Source organism: Chlamydomonas reinhardtii, chromosome 12, assembly GCF_000002595.2.
Source record: "Chlamydomonas reinhardtii strain CC-503 cw92 mt+ chromosome 12, whole genome shotgun sequence".
NCBI classification, from domain to species: domain Eukaryota; kingdom Viridiplantae; phylum Chlorophyta; class Chlorophyceae; order Chlamydomonadales; family Chlamydomonadaceae; genus Chlamydomonas; species Chlamydomonas reinhardtii.
Window position 1 is genome coordinate 2,283,304 of NC_057015.1, and position 19,148 is coordinate 2,302,451.

General features: G+C 63.3%; 4 protein-coding genes across 6 annotated transcripts in view; 2 read left to right on the forward strand and 2 right to left on the reverse strand.

Annotated features, from left to right (window-relative positions):
- The first annotated feature begins 239 nt into the window (after positions 1–239).
- On the forward strand, positions 240–6,247 carry CHLRE_12g507850v5 (uncharacterized protein). Its single transcript, XM_043068196.1, has 2 exons — positions 240–496; positions 582–6,247. Exons 1-2 carry the CDS (start codon positions 479–481, stop codon positions 3,516–3,518), a joined length of 2,955 nt encoding a protein of 984 aa, XP_042918171.1. The 5' UTR covers positions 240–478; the 3' UTR covers positions 3,519–6,247.
- An 82-nt stretch (positions 6,248–6,329) lies between these two features.
- CHLRE_12g507800v5 (uncharacterized protein) lies at positions 6,330–9,561 on the forward strand. Its single transcript, XM_043068195.1, has 7 exons — positions 6,330–6,526; positions 6,859–6,933; positions 7,124–7,196; positions 7,403–7,444; positions 7,649–7,709; positions 7,830–7,949; positions 8,142–9,561. The coding sequence occupies exons 1-7, from the start codon at positions 6,450–6,452 to the stop codon at positions 8,450–8,452; spliced, it is 759 nt and encodes a 252-aa protein (XP_042918172.1). The 5' UTR covers positions 6,330–6,449; the 3' UTR covers positions 8,453–9,561.
- Positions 9,562–9,565: 4 nt separating this feature from the next.
- CHLRE_12g507750v5 (uncharacterized protein) lies at positions 9,566–16,502 on the reverse strand. Of its 3 annotated transcripts, XM_043068192.1 has the most exons (18): positions 16,156–16,502; positions 15,965–16,045; positions 15,814–15,857; positions 15,555–15,657; positions 15,281–15,340; positions 14,927–15,056; positions 14,752–14,793; positions 14,476–14,579; positions 13,965–14,076; positions 13,608–13,713; positions 13,347–13,368; positions 12,983–13,003; positions 12,819–12,923; positions 12,428–12,502; positions 11,995–12,205; positions 11,691–11,769; positions 11,240–11,372; positions 9,566–11,096 (listed from the first exon to the last, which is right to left on the reverse strand). In XM_043068192.1, exons 1-18 carry the CDS (start codon positions 16,213–16,215, stop codon positions 10,884–10,886), a joined length of 1,701 nt encoding a protein of 566 aa, XP_042918173.1. In that variant the 5' UTR covers positions 16,216–16,502; the 3' UTR covers positions 9,566–10,883. The 3 variants fall into 3 exon arrangements, with proteins under 3 accessions (XP_042918173.1, XP_042918174.1, XP_042918175.1); XM_043068194.1 differs by lacking the exon at positions 13,347–13,368 and having other exon boundaries at positions 13,625–13,713; positions 13,986–14,076; XM_043068193.1 differs by lacking the exon at positions 13,347–13,368 and having other exon boundaries at positions 13,625–13,713.
- Positions 16,503–17,173: 671 nt separating this feature from the next.
- CHLRE_12g507700v5 (uncharacterized protein) overlaps positions 17,174–19,148 on the reverse strand; it is a 15,126-nt gene continuing 13,151 nt past the window's right edge. Inside the window, exons 27-30 of the mRNA XM_043068191.1 lie at positions 19,067–19,148; positions 18,747–18,804; positions 18,337–18,558; positions 17,174–18,157 (exon numbers count right to left, since the gene is read on the reverse strand). The exon at positions 19,067–19,148 is cut by the window's right edge and continues 709 nt beyond it. Of these exons, the coding sequence (XP_042918176.1) occupies positions 17,801–18,157; positions 18,337–18,558; positions 18,747–18,804; positions 19,067–19,148 (719 nt within the window). The 3' untranslated portion in view covers positions 17,174–17,800. The remainder of the gene's footprint in view (positions 18,158–18,336; positions 18,559–18,746; positions 18,805–19,066) is intronic.

Genomic DNA, 19,148 nt, shown 5'->3' on the forward strand with positions numbered 1-19,148 from the left:
ATTGCCTCGGAACGGTTACTACCTGCCGAGTGAGGGTCTTGTGCACGCACGTCGATGGCGAACTCACGCCCGGCGTGACTGTGATCAAACGACGATCTACTCTTGTCTGTAAAACATCGCGTGACGGCAAGGCTTTCTTTGACGATCAGCGAATCGGCATGGTACTGCTTGCGTGCTCGCTCGTCATCGACTTCCGCTTTGTTTGCTATAACCGCTTGTAATACCGGCAATTCTGCTAAATAATATCATGCGCGCACAGCATTGCTTCAGGCAGCACGAACGTTCCAATTGAGCCAGCGACAAGTTCGCTATGACATTCTTGTGTGCGCCGCTGCCCGAGGCGCACAGAGCTTGAGTTCCATCCGAGGCGAGAGCGCCACCGCAATCAGGCTCGTCGGCCCACGTCCAGCGCCTGCTGCCGAGACGGAACACCAGCCCGCCTGGGCGCTCGGCGCGCAGGAGCACGCGTTAGCTTGCGATGGACTCACACTCACAGGTAATATATGCACGGCTTGAGGGCATGCGCGTGCATGGACGCGGGCGAGGTCTGACTTTTTCGTGTTCTTCCTCGCCTTCCCCAGGGCGCGTCGCTCGCCTCCCTGCGGCCACGCGGCGTCCGCAAAATAGCTCTTGAAGTAGTCCCTGACGCAACGCTGGCGAGGCTCGGCATTCCCAAGGGGAGCCTAAGGAGGACCGCCGACGTTGGTGCTGCAGCGGGTACGGGCGCCATCGTGGCCACCACCACGGTGCTCGTGGGCGACTCCCCACAGCAGCTCACTCTCCGGAGCGTGCCGCCCGAGGTGCAGGCCGCCTTTGATGCCCAGCAGCTACTGCTGGCAACGCAGCCACCTCCGCAACATCAGCTGCCACCGCAGCAGCAGGGTTGGCTCCCTGCTACTACTTTTGCTCCGTCTGCGGCACCGCAGCCGGCGGCGGCCAAACAGGAGACATCACCTCAGCAGCCGCGCGCGCTGACTGTGCAGGTTGCAGGCAGCAGCGGGGGCGGCAGCTTTAGCACCGCCGACACGAGCGGCACGCGCGGCACAGCAGCAAGCGGCGGTCTCAACAACGCCAGCGGAGGGCCCGCCGGCAGCGCCGCCGCCGGCATCGGCGGGGCCAACAGGGCTGACAGCTGCGGCGGCGGGTACAACTACGGCGAAGACGCCGGCGGCACTGCTGGCGCCGTCGCCGCCGGCGATGTCGGCCCTGTCACCGCCGCTGTCACGGCGGCGGCCGCTGCTACATACAACACTGCGGGCGGCATCCCCACCACAACTCTTCATGATGGGCAGGAGGAGGAGCAGTGGCAATGGCAGCAGCAGCAGCAGTGGCAGATGCAGTATGCGACAGTGGTGGCACCGCCGCCGGCGCCGCCGGCTCGGGAGCAGCAGCCTCTGCGCTACAACCCCGCCGCAGCTGCCGCTAGCTCCCGCTGCGGCAGCGACAACAAGGTGGCCGTCATGGAGCTGAACGGCCGCCGTTACGTCGTGCGGCCCGTGGCTGCGGCGCCCTCGCCGGCGGCGGCGGCGGCCGCGGCGATGTACACGAGGGATGCAGCAGCTGCCGCCACCGGCGGCGGCGAGGTGTATGCAGCGGCGGCGAGCGACGCCGGCGGCGGCATGTGTTCCCCCATACGTGCCAACGGCCCTGCTGCGGGTGCTTCTGCTGCCGCCGCGGTTGAGAATGGCTATGTCTGGCCATTATCATCATCATCGCCTACTGCTGGCTGCTGTGCCTGCAGCACGCCGCCACCGGCGGCGGCGCCGCCGGATGCCGGCGGCCAGCTGGAGCAGCAGGAGTGCTGGCATGGTTACGGCGGTGGCCATGCGGCTGCGGCGGCGCCGCCGGCTTTGGCTTCGGCGGCGGCGCCGGTGCCGGCAACGCGCATGTCAGTTGCGCCGCCGCCGTCTCATTTGCGCTACCAGACTGACGGCGGCGAGTTGCTCGGCACTGTGGGTGCCACCGTGAGGGGAAAATACAGCAGCGGCAGCGGCAGTGGCCTAAGTGGCCACTCCGTGGCGCCTCCGCGGCCGCCGCGGCCGCACCAGCAGCAGCAGTACCCGCCGCCCATCCGCCGCCGGCGGACGGAGCAGTCCCAGCAGCAGCAACAGGTGACCTACGACGAGTACGGCCGCCGAGTCATCACTGTGCAGCTAGCGGCACTGCCGCGGCCGCTGCGGCGGGCGATTGCCGCCGCCGCAGCTGGCGGACCCAACACACCTGCAGACTACGCATCGCTGGGGTTGCCCTGGCCCTGGCCCGGCTGCGCCGGCGGAATGATGCCGCCGCCGCCGCCGCCGCCGCAGGCACCGGCGGCACCGTCATCGGCACCGCAGTGGAGTGCTGGCGGCAGCTCATTCGCGGCCGCCGCGGCGCCGCCCGGCGCCGACAGCGGCTGCGGCGGTGGCTTCCCAGCAGCTGAGCCGGCTCCGCCGCTGGTGTGGGCGGCAGAGCCGCTGCCGCCGCCGTCGCTGTCGTGTGGCGGCAGCAGTGGCGGCGGCTTCGGGACGACCGCCGCTGCGGACCCTGCTGTTGCTGGCGCAGCCACGGCGGCGGCTGCGGCGGAGCAGCAGCAGGTTCCGCATCAGACGGGTGGCGGCGGCGGCGGTGATGGCAACCTGCGCATGGGCCACCACCAGGAGCTGGCAGCAGCAGGTCCGGCGAGGGAGGTGGCGGCGGCGGCGGCCCCTCAGCACTTCGCGGCCATCACCAGCAGCAATGGGATGGAGTATGCGCCGCAGCCGCAGCGGCGCATACTGAGCACGCCTGCGGCGGCGCCATCGCAGCCGCCGCCGCCGCCTTTGGCACACTACTACGCCGCCGAGCCCCCAGCGGCGGCAGCACACGACGCCTACACGCACGCGCGGCCGCCGCGGCGGCGGTACGCACCACCGCTGCAGCAGCGTCACATGCCGTACGTGCGCGGCGGGCCGCCGCCACCACCGATGCACGTGTCGCAGCAGCCGTACTATTCGGTGGCGTCGCCGCCGTACGCCGCTGCAACGACACCGTACGAAGCTGACCCGTACAATTACTACTGTTACGGGGACGAGCAAGCGTACGACTACTACCAGGCTGCCGCCGCCGGCGCCGCCGCAGGCCAACCGCCGCCGCCGCCGCTGCCGCCGCAGGCTGCAGATAACCTGCAGCAGGCGCAGCAGTACGACGACTACGACTACTATTGCGGCGGCGAGCAGTGCGGCGGCGGCGCCGCGTATGGCGCAGCAGCTGTGTACGGCGGCGGCGGTGGTGGCGGCTATATGGGCGAGACGGCGGAGGGGCATGAGGCTGTATATGCAGCAGGCGCTGGCGGCGCTGGCTATTACTATGATGGTGACGGCGGCGTGCATCCGGCGTTGGCGATGGCGGCGCCCGCCGCTGCCGCTGTTGGCAATGAGGCATACCAAGGCGCGCCCGCTGACTCCTATGTCAACTACCAGCATGGGCCGCATCAGCACCAGCAGCCGCCAGGCGGCAGTGCTCTTACCTTAGAAGGGGGTTCGGGGCGGGCAGCGTAGATGACCCCCACGCTGGACCCCAGACTTCCTACGCTCAAACACATTTCTTGGGGGGGCCACGCCCAAACCCCCAAATCGTAGAAATGGGACCGGCAGCTGCCGTGACACGGTAGATTGGCACTCGGAAATGCTTAAAACCATATGCGATTTTGGCGGGTTTGGTGGAAATTGCTACACAGAGTATCAGAGATAAGAGCGCTGACAGGCGGCGCCGGCGGTATGTTGTTGTACCCGGGGGAAAGTGAGGGCGGCGGCATGGGGGACGGCGTGGAGGCAGCGGCGCCCAGCGGCGGCAGCAGCGGCGGCGCAGGGTTCGTGCCACACCTGCCGCCGCCGCCGCCGCCGCCGCCCAACCTGCCGCAGTACGTACCTGCGCTACTGGCCGCTGGCGGCTCCGCAGCCACAACACCTAGAGGCGGGTTCGGCTGTGCCGCAGCCGCAGCCGCCGCAGCCGCAGACACCACCGGTGGGGCAGTCGGTGCACGCAGCAACAGCAGCCGGTGCCGCCGCCGCCACAACCAGTTGCAGTGGAATAAGTGATGTGGTGATTTTAGGCTTTTGATGATGCGCCTGAATGAAGCGGCTTTACTAGCAGCAGAACTAGTATTAGCAGAGGTGACAGAGTATATGTTGATGTTTGCCATGAGGTTATTCTTTGCCTGGAGCAATCAACCTTGCTCTTAGGCGTGTATGGGAACAGGTGGGGGTGCATGTGCATGTGAGATGTATGGCCTGCTTTTGCAGCGGTAGCAGTGTGCACGTATGTGGGGGTTGCACGTGTTCGACATGCCCACATCGTGTTGGTTGTGTGGGGAGGAGTGCTCTACTAATAATCCTGTTGTTATTATGGCACTGTGTGAAACCGCGCCTGGAAGTTACAAACGGCATGCGCCCTGAGTACGTGCAGGTTCATGTGCACGCACTGCACTGCACCTAGCAGCTAGCGCGTGCGGCGCCACGTGTATGTGTATGTTCATGACGAAACCGTTTGTTGCCAGGGGTGGTGCTCCTGCTTGTTACGGTTGCCACTCCTGGTTTATTGATGCGGAGAAGATTTGCGTGTCGTTGAGCGCCTTACGTACGGTAGCAGCGGGTGTGGCTTCCCAGCTTGTGTCACAAGCTCACAACATGCTCTGGCCACCACAACTACAAAGGATTGCGGGTTCGGTGTGCGCTCAATCCGCAGGGTTCTTGTTATTTCATCGTTTGAGGGCACGTTTCGTGTGTTTTGTACATGCTAGATTTTTAACACGTCAACACGGAAGGCGCTGGCGTCTCTTGTTGATGTGCGGACTGCGATGCATACATGTCAGGTCCAAATCCTGGGTTCCACTATTGCGGTGCAGCCGCCGCAATTTGAGCCGCAGCCCGGACATGTCCATTCGCGGCCTGTGGTTGAAAATGCTTGAAAAAACGCAACACGCACAAGCGAACATGACGTTGTAGAGCCGAGGCCAGTGAGCTAGCACAAGCAAAAAGAAAGGCGTGAGCATGAGCAGCGACCGCAACTGCTACGTTACCTTTGACGAGATAACCGGTTAACGTACTAATGCAGCGGCAGCGGCAGATGAGGGCAAAAGGGCGGGGGCCGTGTGGGGTATGTATGATTCAAGGTGTTGCAGGCATGTGCAGTGTGCAGATGGAAGGGGGCACGGATTGCTTGTTAGGGCCGTTGCCACGGTGTGCCGTTGGGGGACGGGGCGGCCGCATGTGAGGCCGCAGCACGCGAGGCATGGGTGCTTGTTTGTGCTGCGCTGGAAGCGGTTCAAAGCTCTTGAATGGCAAGCGTAGTGTTCATGAGTGCCTTCCATGGGTCGTACGTTCTTGCTGCGGGGCGCAGCCCAACAAATATCTGTATCACTTAATTGCATGCTGTTCCCAACTTGGATCCTTCAATCATAAGTCACTGCTGATTGTGCTGGAATGTTTTATGTGCGTCATGGGGATTCATGCTGTCTTTACTCTCAGGCCGTGTGCCCAAATCGCACGCGCTGCTAATGACTGCTGTTTGCATCTAGCTAGGAGGACAGACAGGGTTGAGCACAGAGGAGGCAGGCAGGCCCGGCACGCGGGAATATCGACTCGCGGAGAGAGTCTGCTCCCGCCAGAGGTGTAGGGTGAGGCCTGAGGGCGCATGAGCGCAGGGCGCGCCTGCGTACTGTATCTTGTTTGCCAATACGTGAACATATACTGAGACGAATCAGAAAGATGTGGCGCAGAGCAAAACCGGAGAAAGGCGCGCCGGGGCCCCATGTTGCTCAGGCTTGCATACACGGTATGCGCAGGCAAACATAGACCTGCCGCTTTAGCTGCACCGAGATGCATGCTGTTATGGTGTTGCAAGAGGTTGGTATGTGCCTGATGCGCGATACGTCCTGTGAGCAGAAGGAATGCGGCAGGTCTGGCTGGATTCGGGGACGCGTGCCAGGGCGTTTGTCGCGGCAGTTGACAAGCTTGGTTTTGGTCACAGGTGGCGCTCATGATGATGAGGGTTGACATTAAAGTATGAGTAGCACTGACATGGTGAAGGTTGCATAGCCGGGCCTGCCGATAGCCAGCCAGACTTAGACGGGGCTTCGCAGCACCGGTTACGTCTACGAGTGGTCAAGCCCGCCGATCGGCGCGAGGCGTTCCAGTCAGTTCCGGTTGTGTGCTTTTAACACAAATACATGCGCCCAGGATAAGCTCAACATCTTCTCAGTCGCACTGAGTTGTAAGTCAGCGAGGCCGCTGGCGCGCGCTGTTGGTACCTCCGGGCTGGTACCCCCCATACAACCATTGCGCCGCGCCAGGTGCGTTAATCGAGCCTAAACGTCAGAGCCGGTGACAATTCCATACTTTGCCTATACAATAATAGCAAACACGGCGGCATCGCAAGCAGTCTTATAAACTTGCACCTGTAACTCGACAGACGCCGACAACAAGCCCAAAATGGCGCGGATCTGTGCCGTTGCTGGACTAGTTGTGGTGCTTGCCATGACCTTGCCAGCGGCGATCCAGGGTCACGCGTGAGTTTCGCCTTCGCTTGTCTGCGCGCGACTCCATGCAGCGTTGGGCCCGCGCTCCCCCACCCATAACAGCCATATGCACAATTGTCTCATCATGTAACGAGACGCTGGATTGAATTTCAGTCACAGTTAGGGGCGGCGCCGGGTCAGACCTTCCAGCTGTCATGTCGTTGACTTCACCCCGGGATCGCGGGGATGGTCGGGGGGGCCCAGAACTGGGCTCCAGACCCGGGGCTAGTGACCTCAAAACCACCATCAATGGCGGAGGGACATCTCAGACAAGCGGCATCACCAGCGGCTTACAAACGCTGCATCGTGCCACACGCGCGCAGGGGTCACTTTCACCTGTGTCCGGACACGCCCAGCGGCCGCAACTACGTGCGCTATGAGATCGGCAGCTGCAGCAGGTATGCTGGTCATGACAACTCCAGGCTCCACGGCATTCATAATCTGGGTTGCGGCGTGAATTTCGAGGCTACAAAATCGGTGTGCCGGCGGCCTGTGCATGCACACGTGGGGGTCGACTCACTGGGGTCGACTGCTTGCTTCTCTCACCCCAGCTGTGGGCCTGTTGTTGCATGGTTTCCGCGCCTGCAGCTTCACCACCCTGAACACCACTGCCAACATCACTGCCACTGGCAAGGTCACTGTCTGGCTGTACGCCTACCAGGTGAGACATCCTGGGCACACGCGCGACTGTGGGACGACTGCGCCCGCCTGTCCATGCGGCTGGCCCGGCCCCCGGCTGCCGCACGCCCGCGCCGCACACACCCCGCCGCCGCCGCAACCGGCCCCGTGGCACTGCGCGCTAACCGGTTGGTGCATGCCACGGCGGATTCTTAGTTCATTCTCCACTCAACGCTATCGCGTTTGCAGAACTGCTCCGACCAGCTGTCCACAGCGCTTGAGTTCAACACGGTAAGCACGGCATGGGCGGGTTGGGCCGGGTGGGCTCCATCGCAAGGGGTCCACCAAGGCGCGCGGCGAACAAGCGACTCTATCATCAGGCCACCCGCTCATGCCTGCATGCCGAACTTTCCGCAACGTCGCCCCCGCCCTGTGGGCCTCGGTAGTGCCTCCGCGTTGTGCCAAGCTGTAAACGCACCGCATTCGCTTGCTCAGGTCCTGTACGCCAACGGCGCGCCCCTGTCGCTGACCAACACCACCGGTGCCGCCTACACGGGTGGGTGCTGTGATGACATGTATCGAGGTGCTGCACGGTCGTTATGGAAGAGCAAATGGCGCGCATGCTCACTATGTGCTTGTTCTTATTGTTATGTTATTTTGTTGCGACAATGCGTAGGCCTTTGCGCCGACCCCAACAAGTCGATCTACGTGGACGATGCATCTCTGGGCACCAGCGTTGATGAGAACTACATCTTTTGGAACCCCACCCTGACCCGCGACAACGGCACCTTCTGCGGTGAGTGCCGCAGTTGGCGTGGCCAACCATGCGACGACACGCGCAGCGCACAAGCCGCGCTGTCGTGCAGTTCGCGCCTGCGTGACACCGTTCACCCCGCCCTTAATGGAGACCCGCCAGCCAGTGATCCCAACCCTACAAGCCAACAAAGCCCCCGCGTGTGCCCCCTCACCCCTGTCCCGGCGGCTGCAGGCAACGCCGCCAACAGCATCGTCGCCCGCACCGTCAACTCGAGTGGCGTGCTGCAGTCCAGCCCAATGCAGTCGTTCACGCTGTCCACCCCCGACTCGGGCCCCGCCCTGTGCTGCGACTTTACGCTGCTGCCGCAGCCGCCCCTGATCGCAATCGTCAACCAGACCGCCGCCTGCTACGTGCCGCCGTCGCCCGCCCCCTCGCAGCGCCCGCCGCCCCCTCCCCCTTCCGGCGGTGCCGCGGCGTCGCTCCGTGTCGCCGTGTCTGCGCTATTTGGCGTGGTGCTGGCGCTGGCCCTGGTGTGGCTGTAAGCTATTGCGCCTGAGCTGCTAATGCTGTTCATAAAGATTAGCTGCATACAGTGAGCACGAGCGTTGCGCGGCTTTGCATATTTAGTAGGGACTTCAAGTGCGTGAGTGGTGTGTTTGGTTGTGGAGTCGGGATGCCATGCGCTCGGATTGAGCGGAATCTGAAGGACGCTAGGCGGCTCGTATTTGAAGCTGTCAGCTGTTTCGTGTCTATATCTCTCGAAGCACGCCGCAACAGCTTGTGATATTTGCATCGGGGTGTGGTTTGTATGGCGCTCGTTTCTATGTATGGGGCAAAGTAATGCTCAAATGTGTCGTGACATAGTTTTGGCTTTGTCTCATCCTCTCGGGGAGGACGGCATTGCGGTGAATGTAAGGCCGTGCGTCAGGCCACGCGTGAGCGTAGCGCAATGACGCATGGCAAAAGTGAACCTAATATCTCTCCAGCTTCCCAGATAAAGCGGCACGCGGGGCGGAAGGAGTATCAACTCACCCGTTAAGCTGACTCGTACGTTATGGTGCACTGGGACTTGCAAGAGTGAATGCCTGTCGCTCCTCTGTTGCTCACTGCACAGGAGTACGCCAAGTCGCATGCTGCTGTGGATTTAGGGATGCGTGCACAGCCGGGCAGGCGCGGGGTCGGCCCGTGTGTGTGTGTGTGTGTGGTTACGGAGGCTTAGGCTTGAGCGATCTGTGTAAGGGCAGCGGACTACTGGTCACGTATGGAGGTCGTGTAAGGCTTCATGTGTGGAGGCGTCACCTGCCCTGTCTTCACGGCTCATGTCGAGCGTTGACTGCAGCACGGACGTCAACGCGAGACCACACGTAGATAGGACCTGTGCGCAGCTGGATGTAAGAGAGGAGGCGGAGGCGTTCACCCTCTTTTGCCGTCCAGCAAGGCCTGTCGACGAGGGGAGGCCGCTTCAGCGGCCGACAGCCCCCTTACACCCCGCCACCTGACCCCAAGTTGGTCGCAAACGCATTGGGCGAAGGTCCCCTGTGGCTGCTCCGTGCGGGTGGGGCGCGGCGCCTGGACTGCGGGGGGAGCCCCGCTAACCCCGAGACCAGGAGAACCTGAAAGGCCGCGGCTGCTGTAGTTAGGACCTGACACCTGACATTGCGCCTCGTCAACACGAGACACGTCAGCGCTGCACGCTGAATGCATGCCAGTTTGACGGGCATGGCCAGGACATGCTTTGCGGCCACCGGACCCTGCAGAACTGCCCTGACAGCTGCAACTGGAATTGTCGCTGCAGCCGCGCATACTGCCACCACACTCTCAGCCTAATCAGGCCTAATCCAAGTCACCTGCTTCAGTCAATCTTCGACCTTGCCCGCCCGGAGGCTTCATGCAGTCCATCGCCGCAACATTCCTCTGTCCATGCACTACAGCGTAAGCCACGAAGACGAGGAAGCGTTGGCAACCGCGAGTTGCTGCCTCTCGAACTGCCCTTGGCCCCATCCGCATCACCCAAACTCTTTAGCCATACAGTGCGTTGCCTGCACGAATCTGGCAACCCTACATTCCGACGCGCTACTCCAAGTGTGTTTGGTGCGTCCGATACGCGTCACCGCTGTCCCGACGCAGGCGTGCTGCCAGTACCCACTCTGTTGCAAGGCCCGCCTGCAACAGCCGCCCAGCGTCATGGACAAGGGAGTGGCCTCTCTTGCGTCTAGGCAGCCTCATATGCTGCTGCCACCACCAGCAGGGGAGGAACCCACCACCACTCCGACGCCGTGCGCCTGCAAACCGCGACGAGCAGCCCCGCTGCGCGCCCCGCATGCATGAGACGGTAGGGTACCATCAACCCGCCCGTCAAACCTCGAACACGATGCAGTTCCTGAACGATAGTGAAGACATTAGCTCTGCGGTGATAGTGTTACTCACTGCGTCAGTGGTCCACAGCCGCTGCTAATGCTAGATAGGTGCCGAGGCGCTTGGTCCCGGATCACCGCCCCTGCCACCAACCCCGCCCACCACACCTGTTTCGTCCACTGTCCCACACGCATAGTCACACGGGCTCAAACAGCAAGCAGGGATCGACCAGAGCCGAACGTGTCACCGTCACACAAAAGTACAAAGCCGGGTTATCCCATACCGTAACACTATGCCGCCCAAGACTGCCTTGGCTGACACGCGTCATAACTCATAACTGAGGCCTAGATGTCTGGGGCCGCCGCAGGTGCCGCCTGCCGGCTGGCCGCACACACGCACGCATTGCGGCGGCGGCTGACGCGTCCGAGCTTCCAGCCGCGGACACGACCGGCAGCAGCCCTGCCCACGACTGCATCACCACCTCATCACAATCCGCGCCCCCTGGACTCCTTGGCGCTCCAAGCGCTCCATAGCTGCTGCGCCAGTGCCTGGCACCACCGCCACTGCCTCCCCGTCGCCAAGACGCAGTCGCGCTCAGCCAAAGCTGCCGCCGCGGCCTTACTGCACGCTGCAGCACGGGCCGTCCTCCGCGCTGGCCACCCCGGGCGTTAGCTTGGGGCTGGTTGGCCGCTTGCCGGTCTCCGGCAGCTCCATCTTGACCTCCTTGATCACCTGCTCCAGCTCCTCAATCACCTCCACGAACTCCGGCCGGCTCTCGTAGTCGGCACTCCAGCACGTCTCCACTAACCGCTTCAGCCGCGCTGGCACCACCTGCGAGGGCGGAAGCAACCCGTTTTTAAGTACGAGCTACCGTATTGGTGCACTGGCGGAAGCCAGTGGAGCAGGCCAGCCGCGCCCATGCGCGCGTGTGGGTAGCGCACGCGACCGGGGTGTTGTGCACGTGCGACACGCACCTGGTCGTGCTTGTTGGTTGCGCCCCACGTCGGCCGCAGCCCCTTGAGCGCCGCCGCGCGCGCCGCCTCGATGGGGTCCATGTTCCAGTAGGGCGGCAACCCCTCAAACAGCTGGAAGCAGATCATGGCGAAGCTGCGCACACAGGCACACGCAGAGGGGGGGGGAGGAGAGGGGTGCTCTGGGGGCAGTGTGATGCGTGTGATGCAGGGAGGCCTGCCGCACGCGCCTCCGTGTCGTGGTTAAAAAGAGGGGCTCATGGCGCGTGTGCGGCAGGCAGGCGCACGAACACCGCGCCGTGTCCAGGCGTCCTGCCAACTTCCAAGTCCTTTCTCGGGCCGCCAGCCAGCCACCCACGCCCACCTCCTCTTCTCCTCCTCCTGCTCCCCCTCCGCCTCCTCCGCTTCCACCTCCCCCTCCTCCTCCTCCTCCTCCTCCTCCTCCTGCTCTCACCTGTACACGTCCACCTTGTTGTTGTAGGGCTCGTGTCGGAACACCTCGGGCGCCATGTAGCGGTAGCTGCCCGTCTCGCCTGTGCGCGTGTGTGCGTGTGGCCGCGAGGGGGCACGTCCAGCCGCGTCGTCGGAAAGGGAAGGCGTGCGTATTTGCATGCTTGGCAGCGCCATCGAGGCGCCTGACACATCAGGCGCCTGGTCCCACTGCACCAGTGCCGCTGCCGCCAAACTCCCACACCCTCCCGCTCCCCAACGGACGCCACTGCTCCCGCCGTTTGCCGCTGCCGCCGACACGCACGCACCTGTGAGCTTGTAGCTCTGAGTGGCCTTGGCGTCGTGCTCCGTGGCGCTGTGCACCGAGGCGCCCAGCCCGCCTTTGGGCGTGTGTGTGCTGTTGGCGCGGCCGTTCATGACGCTGTTGTCGGGTGTGTTGGTGGCGGAGTCGCGGTTGTGGCGCTTGGGCTTGGTGAGCTTGAGCGACTTGGACAGACCAAAGTCCGCGATCTTGAGGACCTGGCGGGTTTGGGGAAAGGGAGGCAGGTAGGCGGGCAAGCGTGGTGAGTTGCAAATGGGGCCGATTCGGGTAGAAAGGGAGGATACGCGAAAACCAAGAGTGTGTGTACTAGGCATGCCTTCAGGCCAAGCCGAAGGCCCAGCCGCGCGGCGCTATGGCAACCAGATCCCGCGGCCCTACCCCGCAGCAAACGACAGACAGGCAAAGAGTATGAGACTCACTCCGGTCTCCTCGCGGCAGATGAACTTGTGCGCTTCCGTGAAGACCTTGGGGCCGCCGATCATTAGATTGGCGGGCTGTGCAGCGGCAGGGGGGCAGTGGGGCAGTGGGGCACATTCATGATTATTTAAGAAGTGAAGGCGTAGCCAAGGGGGCAGCGTGGGTGGGTGGAGGGGAAGGGCCGTTAGGTGGTTGGCAGTGAAGGGAAGGAGACAGGCAGCGCATGCCGCGGCACAACTATGCCGCCGAAATAAGGGGATGGTGTGGGATGAAATTCAGTGCGAATGTCCGGCAGCACAACAGCCGCGCAGGGTGATACATTCCCAGCCCGCATCTGTACCCCAACAGACAAAACCCTTGAACACGTCCTGGGTGATTCCGCGACAGCCTTACCTTCTGTGGGTCGCAACGACCGGGCGTGGTAGCAGGGATGAGAGGAGAGAGGGGCAGGGCAGGGTGAGGATTGGTTTGGGTAGATAACAGGACAGAGCGGAGGGACTTCCGGCAGCGCCCAGGCGGTTGCATTCGCAAATGACAAACCGGATGCAGTCGCTCACCAGGTCGCGGTGAATGACGGCCTGCAGGGGGGCACACGCGGGCGACACACGTCAGGCGGTGACACTGGCCTCGGCGGCATGAGCCCATGATGGCAAAACATCACAGTGCATCGCGACCAGACGGGGCGGGTTGAGAAGGCCGCATGCCTCTTTGGCTTGCCCCTGTGTGACTTGCCCCCCCCGCAGCAGCTAAGCTAGCCACCTAGACGCATGCACTCAGCTTCTTTACCAACGAGCCTTACTTATCACCACTACTACTCCAGACTACTTGCTTTCAATAGGAACTTAGTATTTTAGCGTTAGCCGCCACGGAAACACGGGGGAGCCAGCAGCCTGCCGCTGGCGAAACAACGGTATGGAATGCGTCGCGTGTGCCCGCTGTACCTCTGGACGTCGGCACTTCACTTCATATTTGATACACACCATCCCATGGATGGCTACCCCCCTCCCCGCCGCAGGCTCTCAGTCCCTCCCTCCCAACTCCCTCTTCCTAGGCATACACCCACAGCCCCCTTGTGCTTTACTGACACAACAGCCACCCACAACCACCCACACAGCCACCCACAACCACCCACACAGCTGCTGACAGCCAAGTACACACGCGGCTCCCGCTGCGCCCCGCCGCCCCCGTGTCGCGCGCACCTGCGGGCTGCGGTTGTGTAGGTACGCCAGCCCCCGCGCCATGTCCAGCGCCAACTGGATGGAGCGCCACATGCTGGGGAAGCGCTGGCCTGTGTGTGTGTGCGTGTGTGAGGTGGGGCGCGTAGGCCACACGGGGAAGCGGCAGGTGGTGAATACGAAGACAGTAGCGATGCGTGCAACCGCAGAAGGAACGGCACGGCACTGTGCAAATGCGGTCCCCACGAGCACACGGCGCAAGGCGCCGGACCTAGCAGTCCCTGCCCGGCGCATGCTGACACGCTTGGGCCCGTGGGGTGGCCGGTAGCCCCCCCGCACACGCGGCGAGGACCCCCGGTGTTACCCCGAGCGGCGCTGGACGCACCCCTGAAGAGGTCCGCTAGGGAGCCCCCCACCATGTACTCCGTCACGATCATGAAGGGCGTCTGCTTGGTGACTGCACCCAGGAATTGCACCTGCAGAGGCAGCGTGGGCGCATGGCCCGCGTTTGAGCTGGTGTGATGCTGCCTCTATGGCGCTGCCCTCCATTTCGACAGCGCCCTCGCAGCGGACAGGCCTCGTGGCCCACCGTCGGGCGTTCGTACTAAGGCCGATATTGACGAGGCTACCTTGGCGTCAAGCTGACGCTTGGGCCGACTCCAGCTCCTTCGGCCTTTTGATGGCGCTGTTACGCTGACCCTTCTACTCCAGCCCAGCCGAGCGAGCCCCGGCCACCCCTCCACAGCAACCACAGAGAACCCTCTTCGCGCCACCTCCCCAAAAGCCGCCACCACCTGTCCCCCTCCATGTCCCCCCGCTCCCTACCCCTCAGCTCCTTCCAAGCCTCCTCCCCGCCCCGCCGTGCCCCCACCTACCGTGTGCGGGTGGTGCACCTTCTGCAGCACGTTGAGCTCCGTGCGGAAGTCACCCAGCGCCACCGCGCCCGTCTCCTTCAGCACCTTCACAGCCACAATCGTGCCTGTCGGGCAGCGAGTCGGGGCAGCCATGTGCGGGGTCATGTACAGGAGCTACGTCATCAGGGGCAGGCGGCGAGGGCGCCGCATCTGCAGCATGCCAAGCTCATTTTGACCTGCCAGCCTCCCACCCCCCAACCCCGCCGCTGCCGGCGCCCTCCGGCGCCGCGCGCTCACCGTTCCAATTGGCCTTGTACACCACTCCGAACTCGCCCTCGCCTGCAGCGACGACGGCACACACAACACACACGTCGGCATTGGCTCACACGGCTTTGAAAAGCCAATGTGAAGCGGCTGGCATGTTTGCGGACGAGTCCGGAAGACTCGAAAGCTCCCAGCCCCCCGCTCTCACCGATCTTCTCTGTCTGCTTGATGGTGGCGGGGTCAATCTCCCACTCTGGGTCGTAGTCGGTGAAAATGCGCACATTGCCGGCCAGCGGTGAGTCCGCCAGCTCCACCAGGTTGCCCTCCTTGTCCAGAACCTGCAGCCCGTGCACACACACAATCCCCTTGACCATTACTAATTGCTCACATAGCTTAATTGAACTAAGCACTGAGCTCCGTAATTGCTGCTACACCTAGCAGCCATTGCCTCTATCCCTTCTCGCCACCGTAACACTGTGCTGCGACCCGCAACGCGAACTACCCGCTTCCCCGCACACCATGCAGCCCCATGCTGCGGCACAGCCGCCCACGCAGCACGCACCTTGCCGCCGCGCTGGATGAGTAGCGTGGCCAGGTCTCCGTGGTCACCGCGCACAGCGTCCTGGTACCACACAACCAGAGCAGGGGTTGTGAGGGGTGTTGCATTGCAGGGCACGGCTTGTGGGGCAGGGTGCGGGCTGTCACGTGGGCGGTTGGCCGGCACGCACCCGTTGGTTACCCGTGCGGTTTCCCGTCCCGGCGCCCGATCCTCGTGCCGTCTGTCTTTTCCATGTAGGGGGACATTGCTAAGTCCCCTCGCCGCGCCCTTCGCCCACCTCCAGTGGCGTCCGCTTAAAGCGGTCAATGGGGTTGACCTCCGCGCCGTGGTCTAGCAGCCAGAGCACCACCGAGAAGGCTCCCTCAGCGGCCGACAGGTGCCTGACGCAGCCGATAGCACACCAGCAATCCGAAATTTAGCGACGTGTGCAACACTTGACAGGAGACGAGGCCGCGAGGCCCTGAACCGGCATACGGTCGCTTTGCAGCTGCGGGCCCGCGTGATAACCGGCGGACGTGGCCCGGGGTATAACTCACAGTGGCGTGCGGCGATCGTAATCACAGCAGGACGCATCCTTAATCTGTGGACAAGGCGGCAGCGCGATTTAGCACAGCGTCGGTCGACGTCACAGCTAAAAGCGAGTCGCTCGCACGTCACTTGTGCCGCGACCATATCTGGCGCCCTTACATTAAGGCCCCAAGCGTGGATGATCTTCTTGCATCGGTAAAGGTCACCAACGCTTGCAAAGAACAGTAGCTCAGTAATTGCCTGTGAACGACGGCAGAATTGATGGCGGCACATTCTCAGTCAACGCGTCGCCCAGCCGGCCACTAGCCAGCAGCCCAGGATAGTTGACCTCATTAACCTGCTTAAGTTACCTGTCTCCGAGCAGCATTCTCCCCGTGAAGAGAGTCTTGGTCAGGGGGCTGATGAGCCATTGCTTCTACAAGGCTGTGCTTAGGCCCACCAGCAAGCTTGCTTGCTCGAAAGACGCTCTCTCAAGAAATCTCCAGATGTGCCTAGGTCCTGGCTCGGCGGACAAGAAGCTTTTGTCTCAGGAACCGATAGCTGGCTTCTTCGATACAGCTTATGTCAGCAGTAGAGGTGTAGCAGTCGCCACGGGCTAACCCTAGGTCGATAAAGCTTGTTAGGGCGCTGTCTTCGGCCCGACCTTCTATAGAAGCACGAATATTGCTGCGGCTGGCCGTCGCAGGCGCTGGCGCCGTTGCGTCGTGTGTAACTGGTAGACGCGTGTGCGACAGCACTGAAACCCGCAAGCTCACATGGGACCGCGCATGGATTCGGCCTGGCCATGTGCCAGACGGCAGACGCTTTCCGTGCCGCTTTTTTTGCGCACGCCTAAGGTGCCTCTTGCGGCTCGGAACACGGTTGCTTGCAATTGCGTGCACAGAGGATCAACAACGCCAGCGGCTCAGGCCTTTCCAGGAAGCGACGCCCAACATGCAGGTGTTGCGATGCCTCGCACCTAGCCGCTCGCCCACAGCGACTGCAGCCTGGTACAGATTACCTGCTGCATACATCATATGGACGGTTAGCGCCTAGCTTGGCAGTGCGGCTTACGATCTGCCCAGCGTGTGCGTGCCATTGCTAATACCGTAGTGTGGACAGGTGTGAACGCGGGTACCGGACGGGCGGATGTGCATGCGGCTCTACCGCAAGTTGGTCCAGAGAAGAGGGAGACCACATCTGGCCAACCCGCGAGAAGCAGTTAGCATTCCCGGGGCTTGAGTCCAGTTGGACCTCGCCCCGTGCCTGCGCGTGCGGCGCAAATAGCGCGAGGGTGGCAAACTCCCGGAAGAGATGCGGTATGGCTGCTGGCCTGCAAGCCGAGTGCAAAGTCGTTCGCTGTCCCCCGCGCCGTTGCGGGCCCAGGGAGAGAGAGCGGACAAGTTCCAACGCCGCTCTACTTGTCAAGCAGGACGTGTGCACGTGTGCGGCTACAGTAAGCATCAGTGCCCATTCATTGCTTATGCACGTGCGCCTTACAGGGCTTCCGCCGTTCCGCGCGGTCGCGCACATCCACACACGCCAGTCATGTTTACACTGTACACACACACACATTCACACACACACACACAACGCGACGGCGCGAATGCCTGCACGACCACCCCGCCGCAGTACTTGAGCGCTAGCATGTACCGGTGATGCGTCTGGCCAACGATCTTGGCACGGCAAGTTGCTCTGCGGGGGGCGTGGCGCCAACCCGCCACTAGCCCCAACGCCACCAAGCTCAACAACTACCGCACTGGAGCCGAGCCCACGGCATGAGTCCTCCAGGCAACCTGGGGCCCCACTTTAAATCGCTTGATTCCCGTTGCAAATCGCTGCGCCAGTGTCCCGCGTGTTCGCCGCCAGGAGGCGCCGCACCGCCGTCCTAGGAGCAGCGTCCTGTCTCATGCAAGCCCGTCACAACTCACAAGCGCTGCCACTTACAGTCACACGCCCACAGGCCACCGTGACGGCCCAGCACGGCCCTCGCCAAGATGCCCCACCACCGCCGCCTCATCGCCCGGCACGGCGCCGCGGCTCTCCGCCGCTGCCTCCCCCACCAGCTCCGCCGCCGCCTGCCCGCGGCGCCGGCGGCAGCCCGCCGCCAGGCGCGGCGCCGCCACCCGCCCGGGCACCGCCAGCGCCGCCGCCGCCGCCTCGCGAGCCTGGCGCAGGCGGCAATGCGAAGCCAGCGGCGTCGTACTCGATGTCGGCGTCCGTGGTGTTGCGGCGGCTTATGTCGGGCGTGTTGCTCCCGCGCGCGGCGTGGCCTGGGCTGGCGCCGCCAACGCCACCGCCCTCCGATTTGCCGCCGTCGGCGCGCCGCCGCTTGACGGCCACGTCACCGCCGTCGCGGTCCGCATCGCGGTCCTGTGAGTTTGGGAGTTACAGAAAAAACGGTGAGCGAAACGGGGCTATAAAAGCCAGGCTCACGGCAAAGGCCTACACGACACGGGGCGCACATCGGCACGCAGCGAGGTACAACAGTACTGTATCGCAATCCGGAACGAGAAAGGATTCGCCGCGCGCAAACCCGCCACCGCACCCACCCGTGACGCGCGCTCGCGGCCGCCGTCGGCTGCGCCGCCCGCCGCCCCGGCACGCGAGCGCTCCGCCGACGGCGCCCGCCCCTCGCCGCGCTCCGCCTTGTCGCCCGCGGGCGCCGGCGTGGAGCCGCCGCCGGCTGCCGCTCCCGCGGCGCGCTCCGCCTTCTCCCGCTCCTTCTCCTCCCGCCGCCGCTCCTTCTCCTCGCGCCGGGACTCGTCCTTCTCCTGCGACAAGGCGCACACGGAGCCCGGGAGCGACTGGGCCTTGGTGTTGTGTCTATTGAGTTGGTTCGGTTCCATGCATGCTTAGGGTACGGCACGTTACGGCACGTTACGGTAGTTAGGGAATGCCCGAATGCACTGTACACCCCGCCCTTCCCCACCCCGCCTTGGTGTAGGCGTGAGCTCCTCACCTCCTTGTGCTCCTTGTCGCCCTTGCGCTCCTTGTCCTTGTCTTTGCGCTCCTTCTCCCTGTGACATGTGTCGCGCACACAGTCGTGGCAATATTAAGAATATTAAGAATATTATGAAACGTGCCAGATGATACGCGTGGATGATACGGTCGGTGGCACATAGCAAATAGCTATGCGGTGAAGTAGCCTCGGCGACGCAACCCACCTGCACGGCACGGACACCCCCAATCCACCCGGGCCCACCTGGTGTTGTCCCCTCCTGCGCTCCTCCCACTTGCCTCGCCCCCACCTGCCCCTTTGACCTGCTCCATCGCACCCACCTGTCCTTGTCCTTGTCCTTCGCCTTCTTGTGCTCCTTGTGCTCCTTCCCCTCCTTGCCGCCCTTGCCGCCCTCGCCATCCG